This window comes from Crotalus tigris, unplaced genomic scaffold (assembly GCF_016545835.1).
Source record: "Crotalus tigris isolate CLP2741 ecotype Arizona unplaced genomic scaffold, ASM1654583v1 scf7180000018343.506757, whole genome shotgun sequence".
Taxonomy (NCBI): domain Eukaryota; kingdom Metazoa; phylum Chordata; class Lepidosauria; order Squamata; family Viperidae; genus Crotalus; species Crotalus tigris.
The window spans coordinates 107,584-129,853 of NW_024096954.1; the positions used below are offsets into that span (position 1 = coordinate 107,584).

General features: G+C 41.0%; 1 protein-coding gene across 1 annotated transcript in view; it reads right to left on the reverse strand.

Moving 5' to 3' along the window:
* The window catches only part of LOC120311312 (IQ motif and SEC7 domain-containing protein 2-like), a gene marked incomplete at its 3' end in the record, with an annotated part of 158,238 nt that overhangs the window by 107,572 nt on the left and 28,396 nt on the right, over positions 1-22,270 (reverse strand). Inside the window, exon 2 of the mRNA XM_039350662.1 lies at positions 21,934-21,963. Coding sequence (XP_039206596.1) covers positions 21,934-21,963 — 30 coding nt within the window. The remainder of the gene's footprint in view (positions 1-21,933; positions 21,964-22,270) is intronic.

The following is a 22,270-nucleotide window of genomic DNA, read 5'->3' on the forward strand; positions in this document are numbered from 1 at the left end:
TTTCTTCATCTCCCCTCTCATGTAATTGCAAGGACGAATGCCTCTTACCTTCAAACAGGGTAAAATTTAGTTTGCAATCATGGTTGCATGATAAACCAGATATACTAAAAATAATTTAAACAATTTGGATTTCATTATAGAAATATGAACCTAGAATTTCTTTGGGGGCAGTTTATACAGTCTCATGCTACAGTGTCCTATGCTGTTTCTCATACTGTCTTCCAAAGTAAGATTTAGATGCCATTTTTATTATGGACATATTATGTTCAAAGCAGCAACTCCAGTATATCTATTTAGGTAACTAATTTAGGAGTGTAAATGATATGTTGATGCTGGCTTGTTTTCTTATAGCAGATTTAAGACTTAACAGCAATTTGTTCAATTTTGAATTAAAAATAAAGTACAATTAATTAAAACTTTCTGATATAGCCAGTGGTGGGATTCAAATATGTGAACAACCGGTTTTCTGTGTGGATGCCACTTCCGGAAGTCCATTCTGGGCCTCAGCACCAAAAAATTAGCTACCGGTTCTGCTAAAGTGGTGCGAACTGGCTGAATCCCACCACTGGATATAGCCATGCAGAATACAGGAAATGAGGAAGTTCTTGAACCTGATGCTAGTTCATTTAATACTAAACTGAAGTTTAATATTACATCCTAACAAGACTGACTTTCCTATCTAACAGTTTGCATGGTTTTTAAGCATTTTTTAACCAGTTTGCATGGTTTTTAAGCATTAAAAGATCATCAACATTATTTTTTATTTGATTATCTGCTTTATGTCCTACTAAAAGCATCTCATGGAACAATCCTCTATTACTCAGTGCTTACCAATCTTGTTTCTGTAAAGTTCTGGGGCTAGTGGAGATTTGAGGGGGAAAAACAGTGTAGGGTCAAGATTAGCGGTATCTTCTAGATATCTAAAGATTCTGGAATGAAAGTGGCTTAAACATCATGTCTACTTTAGCCCTTAATGATCTTCCCTTCGCTATGGGGAATGAAAGGGAAACAAATTACAACACATATATGATAATAATCTCACAAATGGCCCAAATTACAAGCTTACAATTGTTGTCAGGACACAAGTTTGTACCGGTGGCATGTGCATGATAAAGTCATTACACACAAGTTGTCATTTGGGTGTCTTCAGGATTTGCTCTGGATACCGTTATTCTTACATTTATTTTCACAACTGCTTCTGTACTGCTAAAGGCATGTAACTAATTTAGCAAGAGGTTTCACAATATACTTCCCGGCAGGATAAAGATGTGGTTACAAACAGAATCACTGGGAGTCAGGCAGAATACAAATTTAATAAACAATAACATTCTTTCACTGTTTTAGAAACTAATCAATGGGCATGCTTCTTTGAAAACATATGAAATCAGAAGTGTAATGTTTGAAATGGTAATATTATGTGTGTTTATATAATTAAAGCTTTATAATAAATCCTTATAATGTGTAATAAGATTATAGAATAATTTATGATATATTACAAATTAAGTATAATTTCTAATGCACTTAGAATTAGTATTAGTAATTAGATTAGTAATAGAGAAGGTAGGTTCAGAAATTTGAATGAGTCCCCAAAATGTCTTTGTTTATTGCCTTTAGTAATCTAGTTTCTTCCAGATAAATTGGGCTATAACTCTATATTGCATGTGGTACAACACAATGGAGGCCTTCAAATTGGGAAAAGGTGTCCTTTTATTTAGTCAGTCAGGAAAGTTAATCCATTTTGGGGATTTTATTAGCTTATGGGCATGGGGACAATTACGAAAATTCACTGTTACCTATGGCTTGAAGCTTGCCTTATTTTATTGTATGAATGTATAAACAGAGGATGTATGCATATAATATGAATACTTGGTGTGCTTTTCTTTCAGCATAGCTCCAAGCAGTGCAGCAGTTTAGGTCAGAGAGACCCAGATGCGTCAAAGCTCTGGGATGGTGTCCAATGATAAGAAAAGAACAGGTCTAAATAATAGGAACATGTAGGGAGCTTCTCGACTTGAGACTCATCTGATCAGCACACACACACACACACACACACACACACACACACACACACACACATCCCTTGTTCTGCTCTCTGCGTATATATTTATTTTGTTGAGGTGATTACTTGCAAGAGGAGCAATTCTATGAAAGGAAGAGGAAAGAGGAACAGGGACACCACCATTCCTTATGGCCTGAAGGAGCTATTCTTTGTTTCTTTCACTTTTTTGGACATTTGAAAAATAAATCCCTCCACTTCTTTAAATAGGTTGAGGAAAAATGCACCCCTTGTCAATAGAAATGTAATAAAAAATAAGAGAACAACTCTGACCAAGTTAACTTTAATTTTGAGGCTGATTGGCCTCTTGATCCAGAAGCACATTAGCTGACACTACAGCCTTAAGACTCAGCTTGCCTGCAGTGCCTTTTTATCTTCAACAATGCAGAGTCCTGGCTATAGATTTTCTGCAGTCTTTTGAAGGAAAGTAACAAGGTTCCTCCCCGTCAAAGAATCTACTCTTTCATAGGATCTGAAAAATCCTCTTCAGAAGTACATTAATACGTCCAATTTATAAATGCTTGGTCATTTTTCCTGTATGTGTCAGAGGTTTAATTCTGACCCTTGTATCTTCTTTCAGTGCAATTGCTGTATCTTGCATCTAACACCGTCATGTTGTGTTTTGGTTTAATTCTGCTGTGTTCAGTAAAGATTATAATCTTTAGCTTTTGTGCCTATGTCTCATTCATTAGCTGACAGCCTTGTATTGCCAGAAAAACAAAACATCCCTCCCAACAACCGCTTTTGATAGCAGCCAAGTCAACTGCTAACCATTTGGCAGTTAAAACCTGAGCTTACAGTCCCCAAACACAGAACCTATTTTTATGACACAGGTCCAAGTGGTTGCTAAAAGGAGGAGAGGTTAAGCAGGACAAAATGAAAAATGAAAAGTCATTTTATCATTTTTGAAAGCCCAGAGTCCAAGTGGCACACAGGAAAGAGTAACCCTTTAAAAAGTGAAAGCATCAGTCCTCTTTAGCACATAACAGCCCAACTAGATAAAGAAATGAAAGAATTTGATGCAGCAATCAAAAGGAAATACTGCACTGTTTGGGGGTAGCTGCCTATTGAACAGGCTGCATTACTGTACACATTTGAATGGAAATTACTGCTATATCCTTAAAGCTCATCTGCTATGGCATTTATAAACTGGGGAATAAGTTCTTGTTTAAAAACTAAAGGGAGGAAAGATAATGAAAATTTATTTAATTTACACCTTAATATGACTTGACTCCATACCTGGCATGCTATGCTTCAGTTTTCACAGTTCTCCAAATTATATTTCATACTGCATCATATTACAATGTGTGGTATTATTACCTTTTCTGTAAGATCACAACAATGTTGTAATTCTGTGATTTGTTTCCTACCTATTTAGAAAAATAGGAAAAATTGCATACCAAAACACATCTTTTATGAAAATGCTTATTTAAAACAAAGCAAAACACATTCAGAGAAGCTATCAAAAGAAGTCTTCATTTTGTGAGCTCATGAAAATGCAAACAAATCTTTACACAAATAAAGGCATTTACAAACTAATATAGAAATAGAAAAGAGTAAATTTGTTAAAAAATTAATGTTCTAAAACAGATTCATTTTTCAGAAACAGGTGAATCACATAAAGACCACTTATATAAACTGTCAATTCTGAATACCTAATATATTAATGTCAGTTGATAAAGTATGAATAAATGTATTTATCCTGGACAATTCTCTCCTCCCTGCTTACCAAGCCAGTTTTGAGTGCATTGCTGCCCTTTGTGTTCAACATGCATCCAGTTTGGAGATTTTATAATAATGTAGATGTAATTGATCTAATATATCTTTATCAATCTGTTTTTGAAAAAAAAAAGGAAAGGAAGTTTGTTGGAGTTTCTCTGGATGCTAAATTCTGTAACATCAAGTATTGGATGAAGCTTTTCTAAGAGACTGACACACTTAAATTCAAAAATAGCCTGACAGACAGATTACTGGGGCAGAGATCCTCTGGACCAACAATCTTTCATTCATGCAACCTAAAAATAGCTAAAACTTTCTTCCCAAGCCCATCATACCTTTATTGCAAGGGTCATTAGGGGTTGGGTAGCATATAAATTTAATATAGTATATTATTATGATTGGTTATACAGTCAGCCAGATGTTTAGACTGGATTTGGTATTTTTGTCCACTTGTCAAGTCCTCCCCAAGGAGCTAGAATAGGCAGATGTTGTTGTTTGATGGTGTTAAAAGTTTCATCACAGGATATAAGCAAAAGGCAAGTAAAGTTGCCTTTTGCAGCTGATTGGTGATGATTTTGTCAATGCTGATGGTGTTCAAGTGGTGTTCCAGATGTTTTGGGATTGTACCTGAGATGCCTAATATTACTGGTACTATGCTTTCTTTTGCCACAATTGCTTTACTTATTTGAGGGTCTTTGTATTTTGTGATGTCCCTCCAGTTCTTTCTTTTCCCCGCTATTGGCTCCAGGTACTGCAATATCCACTATCCAGACTTTTTTGTTTTATAAAGACTTAATATTACAGGAATTGTTCAGAGAAAATTTCCCAACTCTACAGGAAAACTGTGGTGTAAAGTTTATGGATCATTGCCTATGTTGATTATAAAAAATGAAAAAAATCATAAAATATTTAATGACTAAGAGAATGTTTTCTCACCTAGGCAAAAGCTTCATTCTTACACTAACCTGGAAAAATCATGCTTTTACCATTAATCTTAATTCAATTTAGCACACAATTACCTATCCAAACTTAGAATCTTATGAACCCTGGCGAGGCCAAATTTTTTTTAAAAAATTATCTTTATGACCTTGGATTTGGAGATTTAATTTTGAATCTTCCCAGCTCTCATAGAAATATACATAAGTCTCTTCCACCCTGAAGATGGGAGTTTTGATATTGGGAGAAGAAAAAGAAAAGATGATTGGAAGAATGAAAGCATAAATCCAAAGTAGATAGTTTGGATTTGTTCCTAATTTTCCCCTCTCCAACCATAGACTGTGAGATTACTTGCAGTATGAGGCTAGTCAAAAGGAAAGCTTCTACTGGCTCCTGAGCCAGGCAAGTACCGTATTTCAAGCCTTAGACCTACCAAAAATACTGTACTTGAAAACTCACGTGCAAATTAGCTTCATGAGAAAGCTGCTTCGTTGTTCATTTGATTTTGAAGGTCTGCAGAATGTACATCTTCATGTAACAATCCTACCACTTACATAGGCAGACTTCCCTCAGTTGCAGTTGCTCAGATGGACTAAGGCCCAGCCACGCTATAGACAGCATGTAACTAGAATGCCAGTGACTTAGTTTGTAGCCTTCTACATACAAAGCAAGTGATGAATAACAGGGTTATTACGTCCCTCCACAAACCCCTTCATAATTACATGGGGTCTTTTCATGTGACTACAGCCACAAGTGCAGAGAAGGGCTTTTTAAAAGTCAAATATTAATGAGCATTAGCCACAACAAGAAGCCTCTGCTCCATGACCCACCCCCTCTCTCCCTGCTCATAAGTTTCCCATCTTCTTCCACAACACCTGCTTAAGTGTCGGATGTTTCAGCCCCTTGCACATACAGGCTGTGCAGGAAAAGGGAGCCCCTAGACCCTTTGTCTCCCCTGATTACACCCTTTCCCTCCATGTCTCCATGACTCATGCTCCAGCTACTAATTAAAACCAGGAAACAAGCTGGGGGAGCAGTTAGGATTATTTTAGAAACCATGCTGACTTTGGAGGGCACCAGCCTCTCGTCACCATAGAAACAAGGGCTCTTGAAAATGTATTTCCCACCCTTGTCTGCATTTCCCCAGCATATTTGCTCCCCGTCCTAGGAATCTTCCCATTTTATCCCACTTCATCCACTTTCTGAAAAGTCTCCTCTGAAGAGAACATACTTTGCCCCTGACTAGAACAGCTTTGTGAGTAGGGGTAACACTTAAACTAGGTGATTTGAATTAATGATACATATTGAGATCCTCTAGAACAGTGGTTCTCAACCTGTGGGTCAGGACCCCATTTGGGGTCGAACGACCATTTCACGGGGGTCGCCAAACAACGCAGTCCGCCATTTTTTCCCCCTTTTCCTTAGCTGTGCTACTCCCTTTTATTCTATTGGCTTTTGAAAGCCAATAGAATAGACTCTCTTGAATAGAGTCTAATTCTATTGGCTTTCAAAAGCCAATAGGAATTGTCCAGGCTGTCTCTGCTCTGCTGAGCCCACCAAAAGTCCCATTCTGCAAACGGTGCTGCACCAGTTGAGTAGTCCTCGACTTATGACCAGTTGGGGGTCGCAGCATTAAAAAGGTTGAGAACCACTGCTCTAGAGCAGGGATCCACAACCCCCAGTCTGTGCACCAGTACTGGTCCGCTGCATGCCAGCAACTGGTCTGCACAGACAAGCAAAGCCCCATTCGTGGCATGCAGGTGGCACACAAAACCACGCCCCTCTGGTCTGTGGGAAAAAAACCTCTCTCATGGAACCAGTCCCTGGTGCCCAATAGGTTGGGGGCATCTGCTCTACAGGTACTTTGCCTGATTCAGCTTCTCTGTCCTGCCTAGAAAGACTCTGATAGAGCTGGGTAGACTGCTGCTCTCAAGTTCCTTTCTGAAACCCTACATCAATTCTTTCTGCCATGATTGCTGTGAAAACCAACAACGGTTTCCTGACATTTTAAGTGGGAAGAGATAAAAATGATATTGCAAGACTGCAAGTAGATGACAGTAAAAAAGCGAAAAACTCAAATTCCTCCAAGATCCACCACCTCTGCCCATTGTGGCCCTACCCATTTCCCAGCCTTCTGCTGTCCAGTGCAATTAAACTGATCTTTATAACTCCAATTTGTTTCCCACTAAAACAGTATGGCATACATATGGGCCTGTGACCCTCCACAGCAGTGTTTCTCAACCTTGACAGCCTTAAGGTCTATGGACTTCAACTCCCAGAATTCCTCAGCCAACATCCCTCACCATTGATATAACTGAATGAGACTGCTGGCAGCATAATAATTTGCAGGTGTGGGTGTGTGTATACACATAATAATTTGAGGGGGGTGCACATATTCTCTCTATAGTGTATACACAAGTATACACTTCATGAGTAATTCCCAAATATTGTAATGAATAGTGCAGAACACATATACATGCCATTCATCTAAACACTGCTTATTTTCAAACTGATAAATAATTCTGACCCAGAAAATTTTTGGGGCTGGATCCAAAAACCCGCAGGAAGATTACAGTATTTACTACAAGTACCTACTTTGATGGCAACATTTCCTTAAACTGCTAAATGATTTTGTTCAATTCAGATTTTATTGATTCTTTTATTCAGTACACCATCATCACTAATAATCTCCATCCTTACTAACATAGAAGACTGTAATTCATTTGTAATATACTATAGTATACTAACAAGAAGACTGCATCCTCAAAATTGGAGGACAATTATTTGGACCCCTTTCAGTCAGGTTTCAGGCCCGAATATGGGACACAAATAGCATTGGTGGATGGTCTCTGGAGGAAGTTAGATGGAGGTGGTGCATCCATCCTTGCCCTTCTTGACAGCTTTCAATACCACCAACTATGGTATCCTTTGGGCCAACTTAGGGAGTTGGGGATGGGGGGTAATAATAATAATAATAATAATAATAATAATTATTATTATTATTATTATTATTATTATTATTATTATTATTATTATTATTATTATTAGACCAAGCCTTAAGGACAAATGCATACAAAGTCAAAATTGAGAAGACAGCAACAGACAGTAAGTGCCGCCTATGCAAAGAAGCTGAAGAAACAGTGGACCACTTGGTAAGCTGTTGCAAGAAGATTGCACAAACTGATTACAAGCAGCGGCATGACAAAGTAGCAACAATGGTGCATTGGAAGATCTGCAAAAAATATCATTTGCCTGTAAGCAAAAACTGGTGGGATCATAAAATAGAGAAAGTCATAGAAAATGATAAAATTAAACTGCTCTGGGACTTCAGAATTCAAACAGACAAGCACCTGCAACATAACACCCCAGACTTAACAATTGTCGATAAGAAAGACAAAAAAGTCTGGATAGTGGACGTGGCAGTGCCTGGAGACAGCAGAATAGACGAGAAAGAACTGGAAAAGATAACAAAATACAAAGACCTACAAATAGAAATAGAAAGACTGTGGCAAAAGCAAGCAAGGGTAGTACCAATAGTCATAGGCTCCTTGGGTGCAATCCCAAAACAACTGGAGCACCACTTGAACACCATTGGCATTGACAAATTCGCTATTAGTCAATTGCAAAAGGCAGCCTTATTAGGAACTGCTTCCATCCTGCGACGATATCTGTAATACCATCAAACATCCACATCTGCCTATCCCAGGTCCTGGGTAAGGACTCGATAGGTAGACAAAATGCCAAATCCAGTCTGAACATCTGTCTGACTGTGCGATGATCGATATAATAATAATAATAATAATAATAATAATAATAATAATAATAAAGTTGGAAGGGACCTTGGAGGTCATCGAGTCCAACCCCCTGCTCAGGTAGGAACCCTACACCATTTCGGACAAATGGCTGTCCAGTCTCTTCTTCCATCTTGCAGCAACTGTAAACAGTCTCTTAAAAACTTCCAGTGTTGGAGCATTCACCACTTGTGGAGGCAGGTTGTTCCAATGGTTAATTGTTCTAACTGTCAGGAAGTTTCTCCTTAGTTCTAAGTTGCTTCTCTCCTTGATCAGTTTCCATTCGTTGCTTCTTGTCCTGCCTTCAGGGGCCTTGGAGAATAGCTTGACTCCCTCTTCTTTGTAGCAGTCCCTGAGATATTGGAAAACTGCTATCATGTCCCCTCTTGTCCTTCTCTTCGTTAAACTAGACATACCCAATTTCAGTAACCGTTCCTTATATGTTTTAGCCTCCAGTCCCCTAATCATCTTTGTTGCTCTTCTCTGTACTCTTTCTAGAGTCTCAGCATCTTTTTTACTTCGTGGTGACCAAAACTGGATGCAGTATTCCAAGTGTGGCCTTACCAAGGCATTGTAAAGTGGTATTAATACTTCACGTGATCTTGATTCTATCCCTCTGTTAATGCAGCCCAGCACTGTGTTGGCTTTTTTTGCAGCTGCAGCACATTGCTGGCTCATATTTGAGTGATTGTCCACTAGGACTCCAAGATCCCTCTCACAATTACTACTATTGAGCAAGGTACCCCCTATACTATACCTGTGCATTTGGTTTTTCTTGCCTAAATGTAGAACCTTACTTTTTTCACCATTTAATTTCATTTTGTTAGATAGTGCCCAATGTTCAAGTCTGTCCAGGTCCTCCTATATCTTAAGCCTGTCTTCTGGAGCGTTGGCTATTCCTGCCAGCTTGGTGTCATCCGCAAATTTGATGTTCCCCATCTATCCCCTCGTCCAAATCATTGATGAAGAAGTTGAAGAGCACTGGGCCTAGAACAGAGCTATGGGGCACCCCACTAAACACTTCCCTCCACCTAGATACAGTTCCATTGAGCACCACACACTGAGTACGGCCGGTCAGCCAGCTACGAATCCATCTTGTGGTGATGCTGTCTAACCCATATTTTTCTATCTTATCGAGTAGTAGGTTGTGATCTACTTTATCAAATGCCTTATTGAAGTCCAAGTAAATTTGAAGTCCAAGCATAGTTTGGGCTGGTTCACCTCCTTCCCCCAAGACTAATCCCAATAGGTGTTATGGGGGGGGAGATCCAACTCACAACTCTTATTTTGTGAAGTACTGCAGGACTTGGTGCTCTCTCCAGTTCTTTTTAACAGCTACATGAAACTGATGGGTGAGATCATCCGTCATTGTGGGATGAAATATCATCAATGTGCTGATTCCACCGATTTATACATCTCCATTCCAGGTGAAGTAAGTGATGCTGTGGACATTCTCTTGTGGTTCCTGGAGACTGTGAAGGTCTGAATGGGGAACAAGCTTCAGCTGAACTCTGGTAAGACAGAATGGCTGTGGGTGGAGGGGCCCCTCTGCATCTGGGAGTTCATCATCTTTGGTTCTGAATGAGGATGCACTACCCCAGACAGACCCAGTGCACAATTTGAAGGTCCTTCTGGACTCACAACTTCTGCTTAAGGAACAGGCGGCAGTCGTGATTAGAAAGGCCTTTGCTCAACTTAGTGTTGTGTACCACTTATGCCCCTTCCTAGGTAGGGAGGCCTTTCACTTGCTCATTCATGTCTTGGTCATCTTCCGTCTGGACTCCTGCAATGTGCTCTACATAGGGCTACCCTTGAAAAGTATCCAGAATCTTCAGCTGGTACAGAATGCACCCACATGAGAAATTTTGGGCAATGAAAATTCAGAGCTGCTGTGCAAAATATATTGAGTGCCAGGTCCAATTCAAGGTGTTAGTTATGACCTTTAAAGTCCTATATGGCATGGAGCCAGGTTACTTGTGGAACAGTTTTCTCCCCATTACACTGACTCATCCCACCTGGCCAGGCAAGGAGGGCATATTGTGCACCCTGCTAGTTAAAGAATTTAAATTGGCAGGATTGCACTCACTCTTTGGAATATTCTCTAGCATGCAATCTTGGGGTTGGTTAATGCCTTAAAGGCCCTCCACTCATCTTTTACACACACACACACACACACACACACACACACACACACTGTCCATCAGGGTGGAGATCTCTATGTTTTTCTTGACTGATAACAGAGGAACTTGCAGCTGTTGTTTACATGACTGTCTCCTGAATCTTTATCAGGCTGAGATATATATATGGGGTGGAGGCAAAGATCTCTAGGATTGGTTTCAGTGGGAGTTGACCACTCTAAGTTGAGAAGGTAGAGAAAATGGACATTGCCCAGGATTGTGTGCATTTCTCCTTTACTGGCTTCCTTTCAACATGGTAGAGGTAAAGTACAGGGCTTTGAGATTTATGTTAAAGCTATGTTCCTATATGAAAAAACTAAAGTTCCTCCACATGGAAAATAGTACTTGATATGCAAGGAATATTTCTATCTCTTCATTATGTGATATCTCTAGTTACAATCTTAAAATGGTATTCCAGAGAAGGGAAGGGAAGGGAAGGGAAGGGAAGGGAAGGGAAGGGAAGGGAAGAGGAGGGGAGCCAGCTGTCCATACCTTTCCCTAGAAGACTCCATTAAGTGGAGCCTCCATGGATAAGATGCCTCAGTTCCCTTGAAGACCTCTGCTTCCCACCTATTCCTCTGAGGAGTCTGTCCTGCTGGTGGTGGCTTTTGATGCATGGTCAGATAGGCAAGAGTTGGGAAGAAGACAACTTTCCTAACACAGGAAAGTGGAGCAGAGTTAGCCCAGGAGACAAGCAGCAGGGAGCCTTCGTTGCCCTAGCAGCCTTGTGCTGCTGGGTGATCCATGGCCTTTCAAACCTCAGCATGGATTCTTTTGCCGCCCTGCTAGGCAGCTGGCAACCCGCAATCACAGCTAATTGGCCTCAATGCAGGTACCTGATTTAATCTCGCCTCCTTATTTATGAAGCCAACCAGGGAGGTGTCACTAAAGACTGGGGGTAGGAAGAGACATAAGCTGGGGAGAAGGGAAGGAGTCAGATCAAAGCCCTTTGATATTGTGCAGAGAATCACGGTGGTAGTGAGGTCAAGAAATAGATAGCCCTAAGCAGGTCAAAGGTCAGTTGTTCTTCAGAAGTCTCAGCATTGCAAAGCTTGTTCACTACCACCATAAGCCTGCTAGTCCTCAATTGAACAAAAGGAGCTGGCAAACGAGGGAGAATGAATCAATCTGTCTTTTATTCAAGCAGTTCATTTAAGAGTTTTGCAGTTCCTGCCTCTGAAATATTGCAGGGATATTATCCATTCCAGTCTTTTGTCCATAAGGGCAGGCGCACTTATGATCTCCTAGGCTGCCTCGTGCAACGGTGTTGCGTTTCTTGCCGGGAGCAGCTGCATTTCGACACTGAGCTGCCGGTGCCCGATCCAAACGGCTGCCCACACGGACCGAGGTGGTTGGTCTTTGCTACCTAAGCAAGAAACGTGGTGCTTGCCATGGAAACAGCTGTTGGAAAGCTGCTGCTGTGTATGTTTCTGTTGCCATGGCAATGTTTCCTGGCAGCAGTCCTGTACATTATCACTCCCCCTCCTCCAAACTGTCATCTCTCTGCACCCCCTCATCCATCCCAGCAAATTCCTAGCAACCTGCCGCTACATTAGCCTTGTCGCTGGCCTGCCCAAGCACTCACTTGGCAACCCCAGCCACGCACTCCACTTGAGGGTGCGACCTGGAGTCTTGGCTCCCAGTTCTCTCGGATCCCAACCTTGTAGCGCCCAGAGTTGGGAACAATAGTCCAGGGAGGGCATATGCAGCCCTTGTGGGGGTGGAGCTCCCTAACCTGTGACAGGGACCTCCCTCCCTCTCTCCTCAGCATCTCTAGGCTTGGCTCCCAGCTCAGCTTCAACATATGAAGGCGGCACTTGGGACCCGCATCTGTAACACCAGATGGGATGGGACGATGACGAGGAGGGGCTGCAAACAACTCTCTCCCCTCCTCCACCTGACATCACAGGAATGTTATGTAAACGGGGGGGGGGGAGTTGTCACTATTTCTCTCTCTCTGCACATAAATTGGCATTGAAGACAGGAGGACAGTGCTTGCTGAGGGGGAAAAGATGTTGCCCAACAAAACTGAGGAGAGATGGCTCAACCACACATAGGGTCCGATTACAAATTTCGCCTCTCCCTCTTGCTTCACCAGCCGGACTGGCTTCAGATTTTTGCAAGCCTAGAAAAGTCAACCATCCTTCACTCATACAGGATACTGCTCTGAGAATATGCTGCTCACTGCTTCTTGGTTCCCTGGTGCTTAATCCAAATTTCCCACATTTCAAGGTGTTTGTGAATACTTGGGAACAATGGGAAACAAATCAGATCTCAGGTTTTGCAGGCCAACACCCTTGTAAAATACAAACTCTGATCCAACCATCCAGAGACTGCTATTTGCTCCTGAAGGGCTACAGCCTACTAAACTCCTTAAACTCTCTCAGTATTTTCACAACCCACATCTTTGACACGGTTCCCAGTTGTGAGAGATTGTAGGAAGATGGGGAGTTGAATTGAAGGAGAGCTTGACATGAACAATCAAGAAACAGGAGCGCAGTCTGTTGATAGCATATTTAAGAGCCGTGGTGGCACAATGGTTAGAATGCAGTATTGCAGGCTAACTCTGTCCACTGCCAGGAGTTCAATCCTGACCAGCTCAAGGTTGACTCAGCTTTCCATCCTTCTGAGGTCGGTAAAATGAGGACCCAGACTATTGGGGGCAATATGCTGACTCTGTAAATCGCTCAGAGAGTGCTGTAAAGCAGGGGTCCCTAACTCTTGGGCTGTGGCCTATTCAGAACTGGTGGCAGGCCAGCCTGTATGTGCGCACAAAGCTGCCCTCGTGTGAGTGGTGGCAACTGGCACTTGCAAGCTCCCCTTGCACAAGTGGTGGCCGTCTTGTGCTCACGCACAAAGCTTCCCTTGTGCGAGTGGTGGCCACTTGCACTTATGTGCAAAGCTCTCTTTGCTCCCACAAATAGAGCTGTGCAAGCTTGTGCACACCTGCCTATCACTCACAAGAAACTATTCCCTCTCCCCCCCCAACGGGCCACCAATCCAGAAAGGTTGGGGACTGCTGCTATAAAGCACTGTGGAGCAGTATATAAGCAATAAGTGCTATTGCTAGTGCTATTGCTATTTCATCCATATGGCCAGAAAAGTTTTTTAAAAACATTCCAAGAAACTCCACCTTAACAAACTCACCATTAGATGAGTCTTGGAAATTTCTCTTGTAGTTTCCAATATTTATACCTAATACTAGCATTTAAAGTGCTTTTCTCTAGTCAGTGTAATTCTTGCTTCCTTGATCTTGTCCATCTCTGTGCAACCTGAAACCAGTAAGGACAAGCACTGTAACCTTTGCTGCTGATATTTGCTGAATACTGATGCAAAAACATTCAAGGCAGACTGACTCCTTTTTCCCTAATTCAGGATACTGGTCTTTGACCTTGAGCCACCATGAATCTCTCCGAAGAGATGCTTATGCTGCAGTAAACTCACATTATACAGCAATGTTCTCACTACACACCATTGTGGCACAAAATGCTACCTCTGTTTTTCTAGCAGTCTCATCAGAAAGATCATAAGCTAGACAAACTTGATCACGCTCCTCTTGAGTACTCATCATGCTTCTGTACCCTATTACTGCCAAGATGTAATCACTTTGCCCCAAAGCATCACATTTCTGCTCCAATGTTTTTATTAATAAGGAAGGTTCTTGTTTTGCCATAACACATGAAATATGTGAAAGCCGGCCTGCTATGAAGCAAGGATCAGGCAACTGCCTTAGGCAGCTGATTGTAGCTTCAGTTAAGCCTGGCCAAGCAGGAAACAGAGAGTTGTAAACTACGATATAAGTCTGTATTCTGGAAAGGCCATATCCATAAGTCTAGTTGACAGGACCTGTGCAGGATCCTGCACAGGAATACTATAGTATTCCACTTCTTCATGGCTTCTTGTTGTTTCTTTAGAAACTGTCAGATCTGTAGTAACCATAAACAGCCAGAAAAATTGATGCAACGTGAGCAATAATGGAAGCCAAATTACAAGTGTGGCTTGTAATTAGCAAAATGTTTATAGAGAAAGATGAAGTAAAATGACACTCCTTTAGGCTTCATCTGTTGCTGCAGGATGGTGAAGTCCCATCCACCACCAAATTTAGAAAGGACTTTTTGTTTCCTCAGAAAGACTGAGCCCTGCCTAGCAACTCCACTAGCTAGCACTGATTCACTTACTGTTGGAAGAGGAAATATGGTAGCTGTTTGCTTCTCCAATTGCTAATCTTCAAAAGAGAGGATCAAAGTATCTCCTCAGCTTTTGGCTGAAGGCAGGGTTAGAGGAAACCATGCTCAAGAAATGATTCCCAAACTGGAGACAGGGCTCATCAGCAAGTCATTTCACTTCCTGCAAGTCCAATGTGGAAACGATGGCAACGTCTGCTTCTCCCCAGACTTGCTTCTCTTTCAGCCTCTGATTGAGGTGCAAAAAGTGTGAATCACTAGCATTCCTTGAAACTTCCTTCACTTGCATAAATCCAAGAATATTGCCCCTGGGTTTTGGGGTTTATTCATTTTTTAACATTGGGGGGATTCCAGATATTTTAAAGGAGTCACTCACCTCTTTCAATTCCTGTAGCCCTCTTCCCAAATAAGACCGGCCTTCATCCTTTTTTAAAGTGCAGCCTTTCACATGTATGATATGGTTCTCAAGATGAGAAAAATGGAGCCTCTTTTCTTTACAATATACAGTTATCTCATGCTAAGTTTTCACTTCCACCCCATTCCCAATGGTAGCATGCAAGGTAGCAAATGTCAAGGTTGCAAAAGCCAATGCCAGACCTGATTCTGATCATGAAAGGCTACCACACGTAGGTTGCAAAACTACAGACATCCACCAGGTGGCAGCAAAGATATGTTCAGTGTTTCTCAACCTTGGCAACTTTACAATGTGTGGACTTCAACTCCCAGAATTGCTAGCAATGCTAGCTGGAGAATTTTGGGAGTTGAAGTCCACACATCGTAAAGTTGCCAAGGTTGAGAAATACTGTCTTAGATATAATATGGTGACATCTAGAAAAAAAGTGCAGTGTACAGATTCTATCTAAAACAGCTACAGAAAAAAAAATAGGAAACTGGGTAATGAAAAGCAGCAGATCATGTTGTGGACAACGCTCTGTTTCTTTGCAAATACTCTAATATACAGTAATGCCTGACCTTTTTCAGAAGAGGTGAAATAATGTCTCAACTTGATCATACTCTGCTGCCATGGTAGGATGAGCAAACCACAGCAACAATTTCAAGCATAACCTGCATCTCTGACAATATTTCAGTGTGACCCACTAAAAAAATCAAAGGCTTTCAGAATATTGTAGTACAGTGGTACCTTGGCACTCATTAATTGCTTCTGGGAAGTGAAACGAATACTAAAAATGATGAGAACCAAATTTTTCCCATAAGGAATAATGTATTCATCACAAGGCAACCGACACTGACAAATTCTAGCTTGTGCATCAAGCACCAAACAAACAATGAGTACTGGGACAACATTTTCATGTCAAAATGAGTTGAATACCAAATTCAATGAGTTTCAAAGAAGTCGAGTACGGAGGTACCATTGTATATATGTAGTCCACCTTCTCTTAAGCTGTCAGAGTAGGGAAATACAGATGTTATTATTATGTCTTGCCTTCATATACAGGATTTTATGATTTCTACACCCCTTTTTGGATGGGGAAGTTCTTCTACTTTTATACAGTGTATTCTGTGTGGAATAGCCCGTTGATCCATATAACTAAGAATTTGAATGTATTCTTAGAAAATAAAATAGAAGGTGGCTGGTACACAATTCATTTAGCAACCCTTTGAAATTACAACACTGAAAAAGTCATAGTCTTGGCACTTACGAGCATCACAGTGTCCTCATAGTCACATGATCCAAATTTGGGTGGTTGGCAACCAGCCTGTATTTATGATGCAATGTCCTAGAATCATGTGATCATCATTTGTGATTTCCTCAGCTGGTCTCCACCAAAGTCAATGGGTGAATGAAGATGTGCTTAATGATAGCATGATTCACTTAACAGCTGCAGCAATTTGCTTAACAGCTGTGGCAAAAGGGTTGTAAAATCAGTTGTGGCTTACTTAACAACCACCTTGCTTAGCAATAGAAATTCTGGTCCTAATTGTGATCATATATCAAGGGCTACCCATATAGGGATGTTTTGTGAATGGTCATAATCATACCCTGAAGCTTCCCACAAGATGGCCTCCAAGTTCCTAAGGAGCCCAATGGTCCAAAAAGTTTGAGTACCATCTCTTCTAAAATCTGAAAACCCAGTCTTATTAAAAACGTGGATACATTTAGCTTGAAAAGAGAAACTGGAAAGTAGATAGGGCAACCATCTGCCATGCAGAAGAGGGAGCAGATTTGTTCTATGTTCTCCAAAAGACACGGTTTGAATCAAGAGATTGATACGGCAAAGCAGACTTCCCCAACCTAGTACTCTCCCAACAGGCGGAGACCGAAAGTTTTAGCATTTCAATCCTAGACTTTTTAGCTAGGAACGTCTGCAGAGCGCTGTGTTACAAAAGGAAAAAACTTCCTAATCATGCTATTTTTCTTTCACTGGAAGTATTTAAAGCATAGCTTGACTTGACTTCACTGAGTGATCTTCCAGATGCCCTCTAAGTTAAAATTTTACAAATCTCTGGTTTGGATGAACACAGACATTATATTTTAGCACATTTATCTGCTGAAAAAGAGACACCATTATAAAAAAAAAAATCCAAAAGAGCTTTCGTTTTCAAATTCTATGTCTGGAAAAGAAAAAATTACAGATTCTGCAAATCCACAGTGCAACCTAGCTCAGTGATTATTGGCTGATTCCACACAATATTACCATGACATCTCTCTCAGTCCCACTCCTGACTGTAAGAGCAGTTGTCCTAAAATAGATATGTTTTACAATGAAAAAATGAAGAATTCATGAACAATCTACTGAGAATTCTGTGTTGCTCAGAGCCCCTTGGAATTTAGTGGCATAGAAAGATTAATAATACATAAATAAATGTCTTGTGCACCTGCCGTATTGCAACATTCCCTTATTCATAACCTTCCAGATTTGGAAGGTTCTAATATAATATTCTAATGTCCCTGATCTGAATTCCAATTGGAGAAGGCTACCTTATTCAAAAGGTAGTACAGCTGGGCCAGTTGCAACTGCAACAAGACACAGTGACATCAGAACAACCACAGATGCATAAGATCATTGCACAAATAATCGGTGCGTATTTACATAATGATGTCTAACACAAGTATGTAACGTGCTTCAGTTGTGCCATGACATTATGATGCACGTGTTGTTATTTTTCTCTGTTAACTCTTTACGGATGCCTGCAACTAATGCTTGTGCAGAATTTTTCCATCAGTTCTGCTGGATATTAATAAGTAATGTTGGCAGTGAGTACCCTTTGGGTTTCTTCAGCTCAAAACTGAAATGCCTTAGGTAAGGCCCTAGAAGAAAGGATATCACTGAGTGGCTTTCAGAGTGTGAAAGAGAAAAAAGCTGGATGCCACAATTTTTATGCCATCAGCAAAAACCCTCTCAGTACATTTAGACAAGTTGCGATCAGCGCAGAGGGTCTGTGTGGCATTACAAGTGTAAGTACACAAAATCAGCACGCCTGTCACAGGGAAAAGCCTCCATCTGGAATAAGAGAAGATGTCATCATTCCAGATGAGCTAGCAAAAATGTATCACTAGCTCAGCAGGAGCCGGACCACTGTTACCTTTTCTTAAACACAACTATTCAAGCCTTTTGAAAAGCCCTGGCTAAACCCAAGAGGGCTGCATACATGCAACACACTTAACCTGGTGGATGAACTCACCCATTTTTCAGTACGATGCATTGTACCATGAACTAACCCACATAGCTGGATTTACAAAAGTCTCTAAACCAGGGAATTCTGGGAGTTGAACTCCACCCATCTCCAAGTTGTCAAGGTTGAGAAACACTGCTCTAAGCTATAAAACAGTGGTGGCGAACCTATGGCACGTGTGCCAGAGGCGGCACTCGGAGCCCTCTCTGTGGGCACACACACCATTGTCCCAGCCCCATCTCCCACGGCCCCCTCACCAGCAGGTCCCTGGAGGAGAGCCACCTCCAGGCGTGGCCCACGCAAAGCAGCACAGCTAAGGACATGGTAGCCGTGCAGTGGGGACAAGACTCTGCCCTTGCAGCCCGTCATGCACATCTGATGCTGTGGGGCATGGGCAGAGGGTGTGGCCGCCACGGCGCTGCTGGGCTGCCTTGATCTGAGGCGGGTCATGGAGGTGGCAAGGCGGAGTGGGGACGGGGGTGGGGGGGCAGTTTTTGGGCACTCGTTTCTCTAAAAGGTTCACCATCACTGCTATAAAATATTAACCAGATTTAATATGAATTAAAGACCACATGCTGTGTGAATGGCCCCATTAGGTTTGTAAATCATCTCATTAGGTTTGTTATCAGAACAGAACCAATTTGTATCAGTCTCATGCCAATTGTAATTTTCATGGCTTCCTTGGAACAGCAGTTTGGGAAAGGTGCTAGCTAAGACGTCTGATCTAGCTTCCTGTCTCCAATTCCTTACAATAATAGGTTATTCAAACACCCTGATTCCTTATTAATCAAGGTGCTCGGAAGTTTCACACATTCAGAAAAAAGGTCCCCTATTCGCAAATATGAGTGAAATCACAGGATTGTGGTTATATATATATGACTATGTCAAAAACAAAGTGAAGAAGCCTATTTTGGAAGATCACTTCTAACTAATGTAAGCAACTCATCATCCAGCAACTAAAATTATCAACACTGAACAGTACCATGCAAAGCTCCAGTTGTAACATACACAGACACACACACTATCCCAAGGGATTATTCTCTTTTGTCAGCACTAGTCAACAAAGTAGCTCTTATGAAATGAAACCACAGCTGGGAAAATACAGACATAACCTGAAAGCCACAGGGATAATGTTACCAAAATCCTTTATACAAAAGAATTCTGCATTGTTAAAAATGGGGAGAAGTTAAAAATACGTTGTTGAATACCATGGCAAACCAATTCTTCATGTTTTGCAATCTTTCTAGCCTCCCTCATTATCTTAGGTTACAGTACTTGTTAGTCATAGCCAACAGTCCTGCTCTTTGTGTGATCGTGCCACATTCTAGTATAGATTTAAGCAAAGAAGCAATCCCAAACACAATGAAACTTGATTGGTGCATTTTTCAATTAATTATGGCTGTCGTAGTGACTAAAACCAAGCAAATAAGCAAATCTAAAGTAGCAGCCTCCCGTTATAGCAGTTACTGCGACATCCATTATTCTCCCTGAGCTCTGCCAATGTCTGAAATGAGTGAGGACAATGGGCCTTGAAGATCACCACATCTGGAGCAGAAGATCCCATGCTGTGAAAAGCTACACATTAAATGAATAGACTTGACTTGGATTCAATTCCAAATTCAGCCACATACAAGTAGGTTCACTGGGTGGGCTTGTATGTATGGGCCTGTCAGTCTAATCTAGTGTATGCAACTGTTGTGAGGCCTAAATGTGTGGGAATTTCTATTTATTGCAGCATTACCTTCCATGGAAAAAGAACAGGCTAGAAATGTAACCGAAAAGTAGTCACTTCTAAATGGGAATATGCTATGTTATTCTACTCTTTTACTCCTTTCTTTGGCTCTATGGAAGCTGTAACTTTCTCCCAATCAACACATCCAGACAGACAGGCATTCTCATTCACATAATCCTGGCATCCAGGACTGAAAATACCTTTATTGCCTTTCTGTTCGTGGCTGTAAAGAATGTCCCACTAATAAATGAAATAACAAATAATTTGTTGCCTTGACATGAAACTCAAGACTGCCACCTCATTTTGTGTAATGTGAAAGCAGACCTTGCCAGTAGGTCGCAGAAGGGGCTCAAATAGACAATTCATGTCCCTCTCCCTTTCTTTCTCAGTGCTTCTGTTTGATCCACTCTTCCTGTCACCTGGTCCAGCTCTGCTACACCAATTTTGCTGGCCACCAATTTAAGTTCAAAATCCAGTTGATATGTATCTGGGTTGGGTTTATTCTGGTGTAAAGATGACAACGATGGCAAATATAGGTAAGCCTTATGTGTGTGTTGTAGGAAGGGGGGGGGGGTAATAACAACTTCTTGGAATTGTGCTTAATTCCTGATGTCTGATATGGACATATCTATACAGTGTTTTTGACAGCAGCAGGCAAGTGGCTTGTCATTGCCTTCTTCTAGATATGTTACTGATGTGTTCACAATCTAGCCTTCAGCCTGATATTTATATTAGGCGCCCATTCAAGTGTTAACCAAACCTGCAACATGGAGAAGTTGCATTTAAGGATCACAAATTCCTGACATGTACCATGTTCTCCTCAAATTTTCTGTTTTAGTTGCTTACTTGACCCTGCAGAAACAGGTCAATGTCAAGCATCCAGCAAGCTGTAAGATATAGTTACTGTTTCCCATGGTGACTCATAGTGTTGCAGTCAGCTAGCATATTAACAGAAATATCCATCGATCTTGGCTCAGTCCTCCTCATCTTTTATTTTCACTATTCCACTCCTCCTTTCTTTTCCACGCATGGCTATGTTTGCACAACACCCTGAACCATAAATTAGTCCACCACATTTTAATGTGATAGGCAAATATCCCACATAAGATTAGTTTATGGTTCAATGTAGCATGAGCCTAAAACACTGCGGTCACTGAGAAAACCATACTTAACATCTATCATATGAAGGTAGCCATAATGTTTCTTTCAAAACCTAAGCCTTTTGGCAAAACCATATTTAATTACGTTTCCACTGTCTACTGTAGCATGGAGCAAGTACTTGATGAATATGTATTACCAACTAATAACCACAGGAACTTGCTTAGGCAGTTGCCAGGAGTCAACACTGACTTGAAGGCACACAAAATATATATATACTAATTATAAAGTTGATGAGCAACTTTATCCAGTAGGTAAAATATCTACATGCTGAGACTATAGGAATTGAATTTAACCAAAATATATTTATTTTCATCTCCTACCCCAACTAAATTTCCCTTTCCCATTTAAAACCCACAACAAAAAAGTCCTAAACTCAGATTTATCCAAGGAAGATACCAATATCACATAGGCTCTGAAAAGAATGCAGGCAACAGAGAGTTAGGAAAGGAGAAGAGTGGGGAAAGAGAAGCTAATTTCAAGAACTTATAAGAAAGGGCTAAAGACAGCAAAATAATGTTTTCTTTTAAAAAATGCAACTGACCTGACAGTTCTTGAATTTTCCCCATCCGACCTGCAAAACAAGGAAACAAAGAAAGTCAGAGTAAAGCTAAAGGGTCACATTCAATGACTGAGGGTAGCGGTTCGGACAATGCCTGGCACTAGGGGTGACCTTGGCTAGGTTTGAAAAAGACAATTAAGATATGAATAAAAGCAAACAAAACAAAACAAAAACAGATTGTCCAAAATAGTGTGCTGGTCCTGGCTTGACTTTAACTTGAACCAGCTGTTTAATAATATTTTGTTGGGAACAGCTGAGAGACAGATAACAATATTTTTGTCTTGTGGCACATCAAAGATGACTCAAAAGAAAAGGCTCT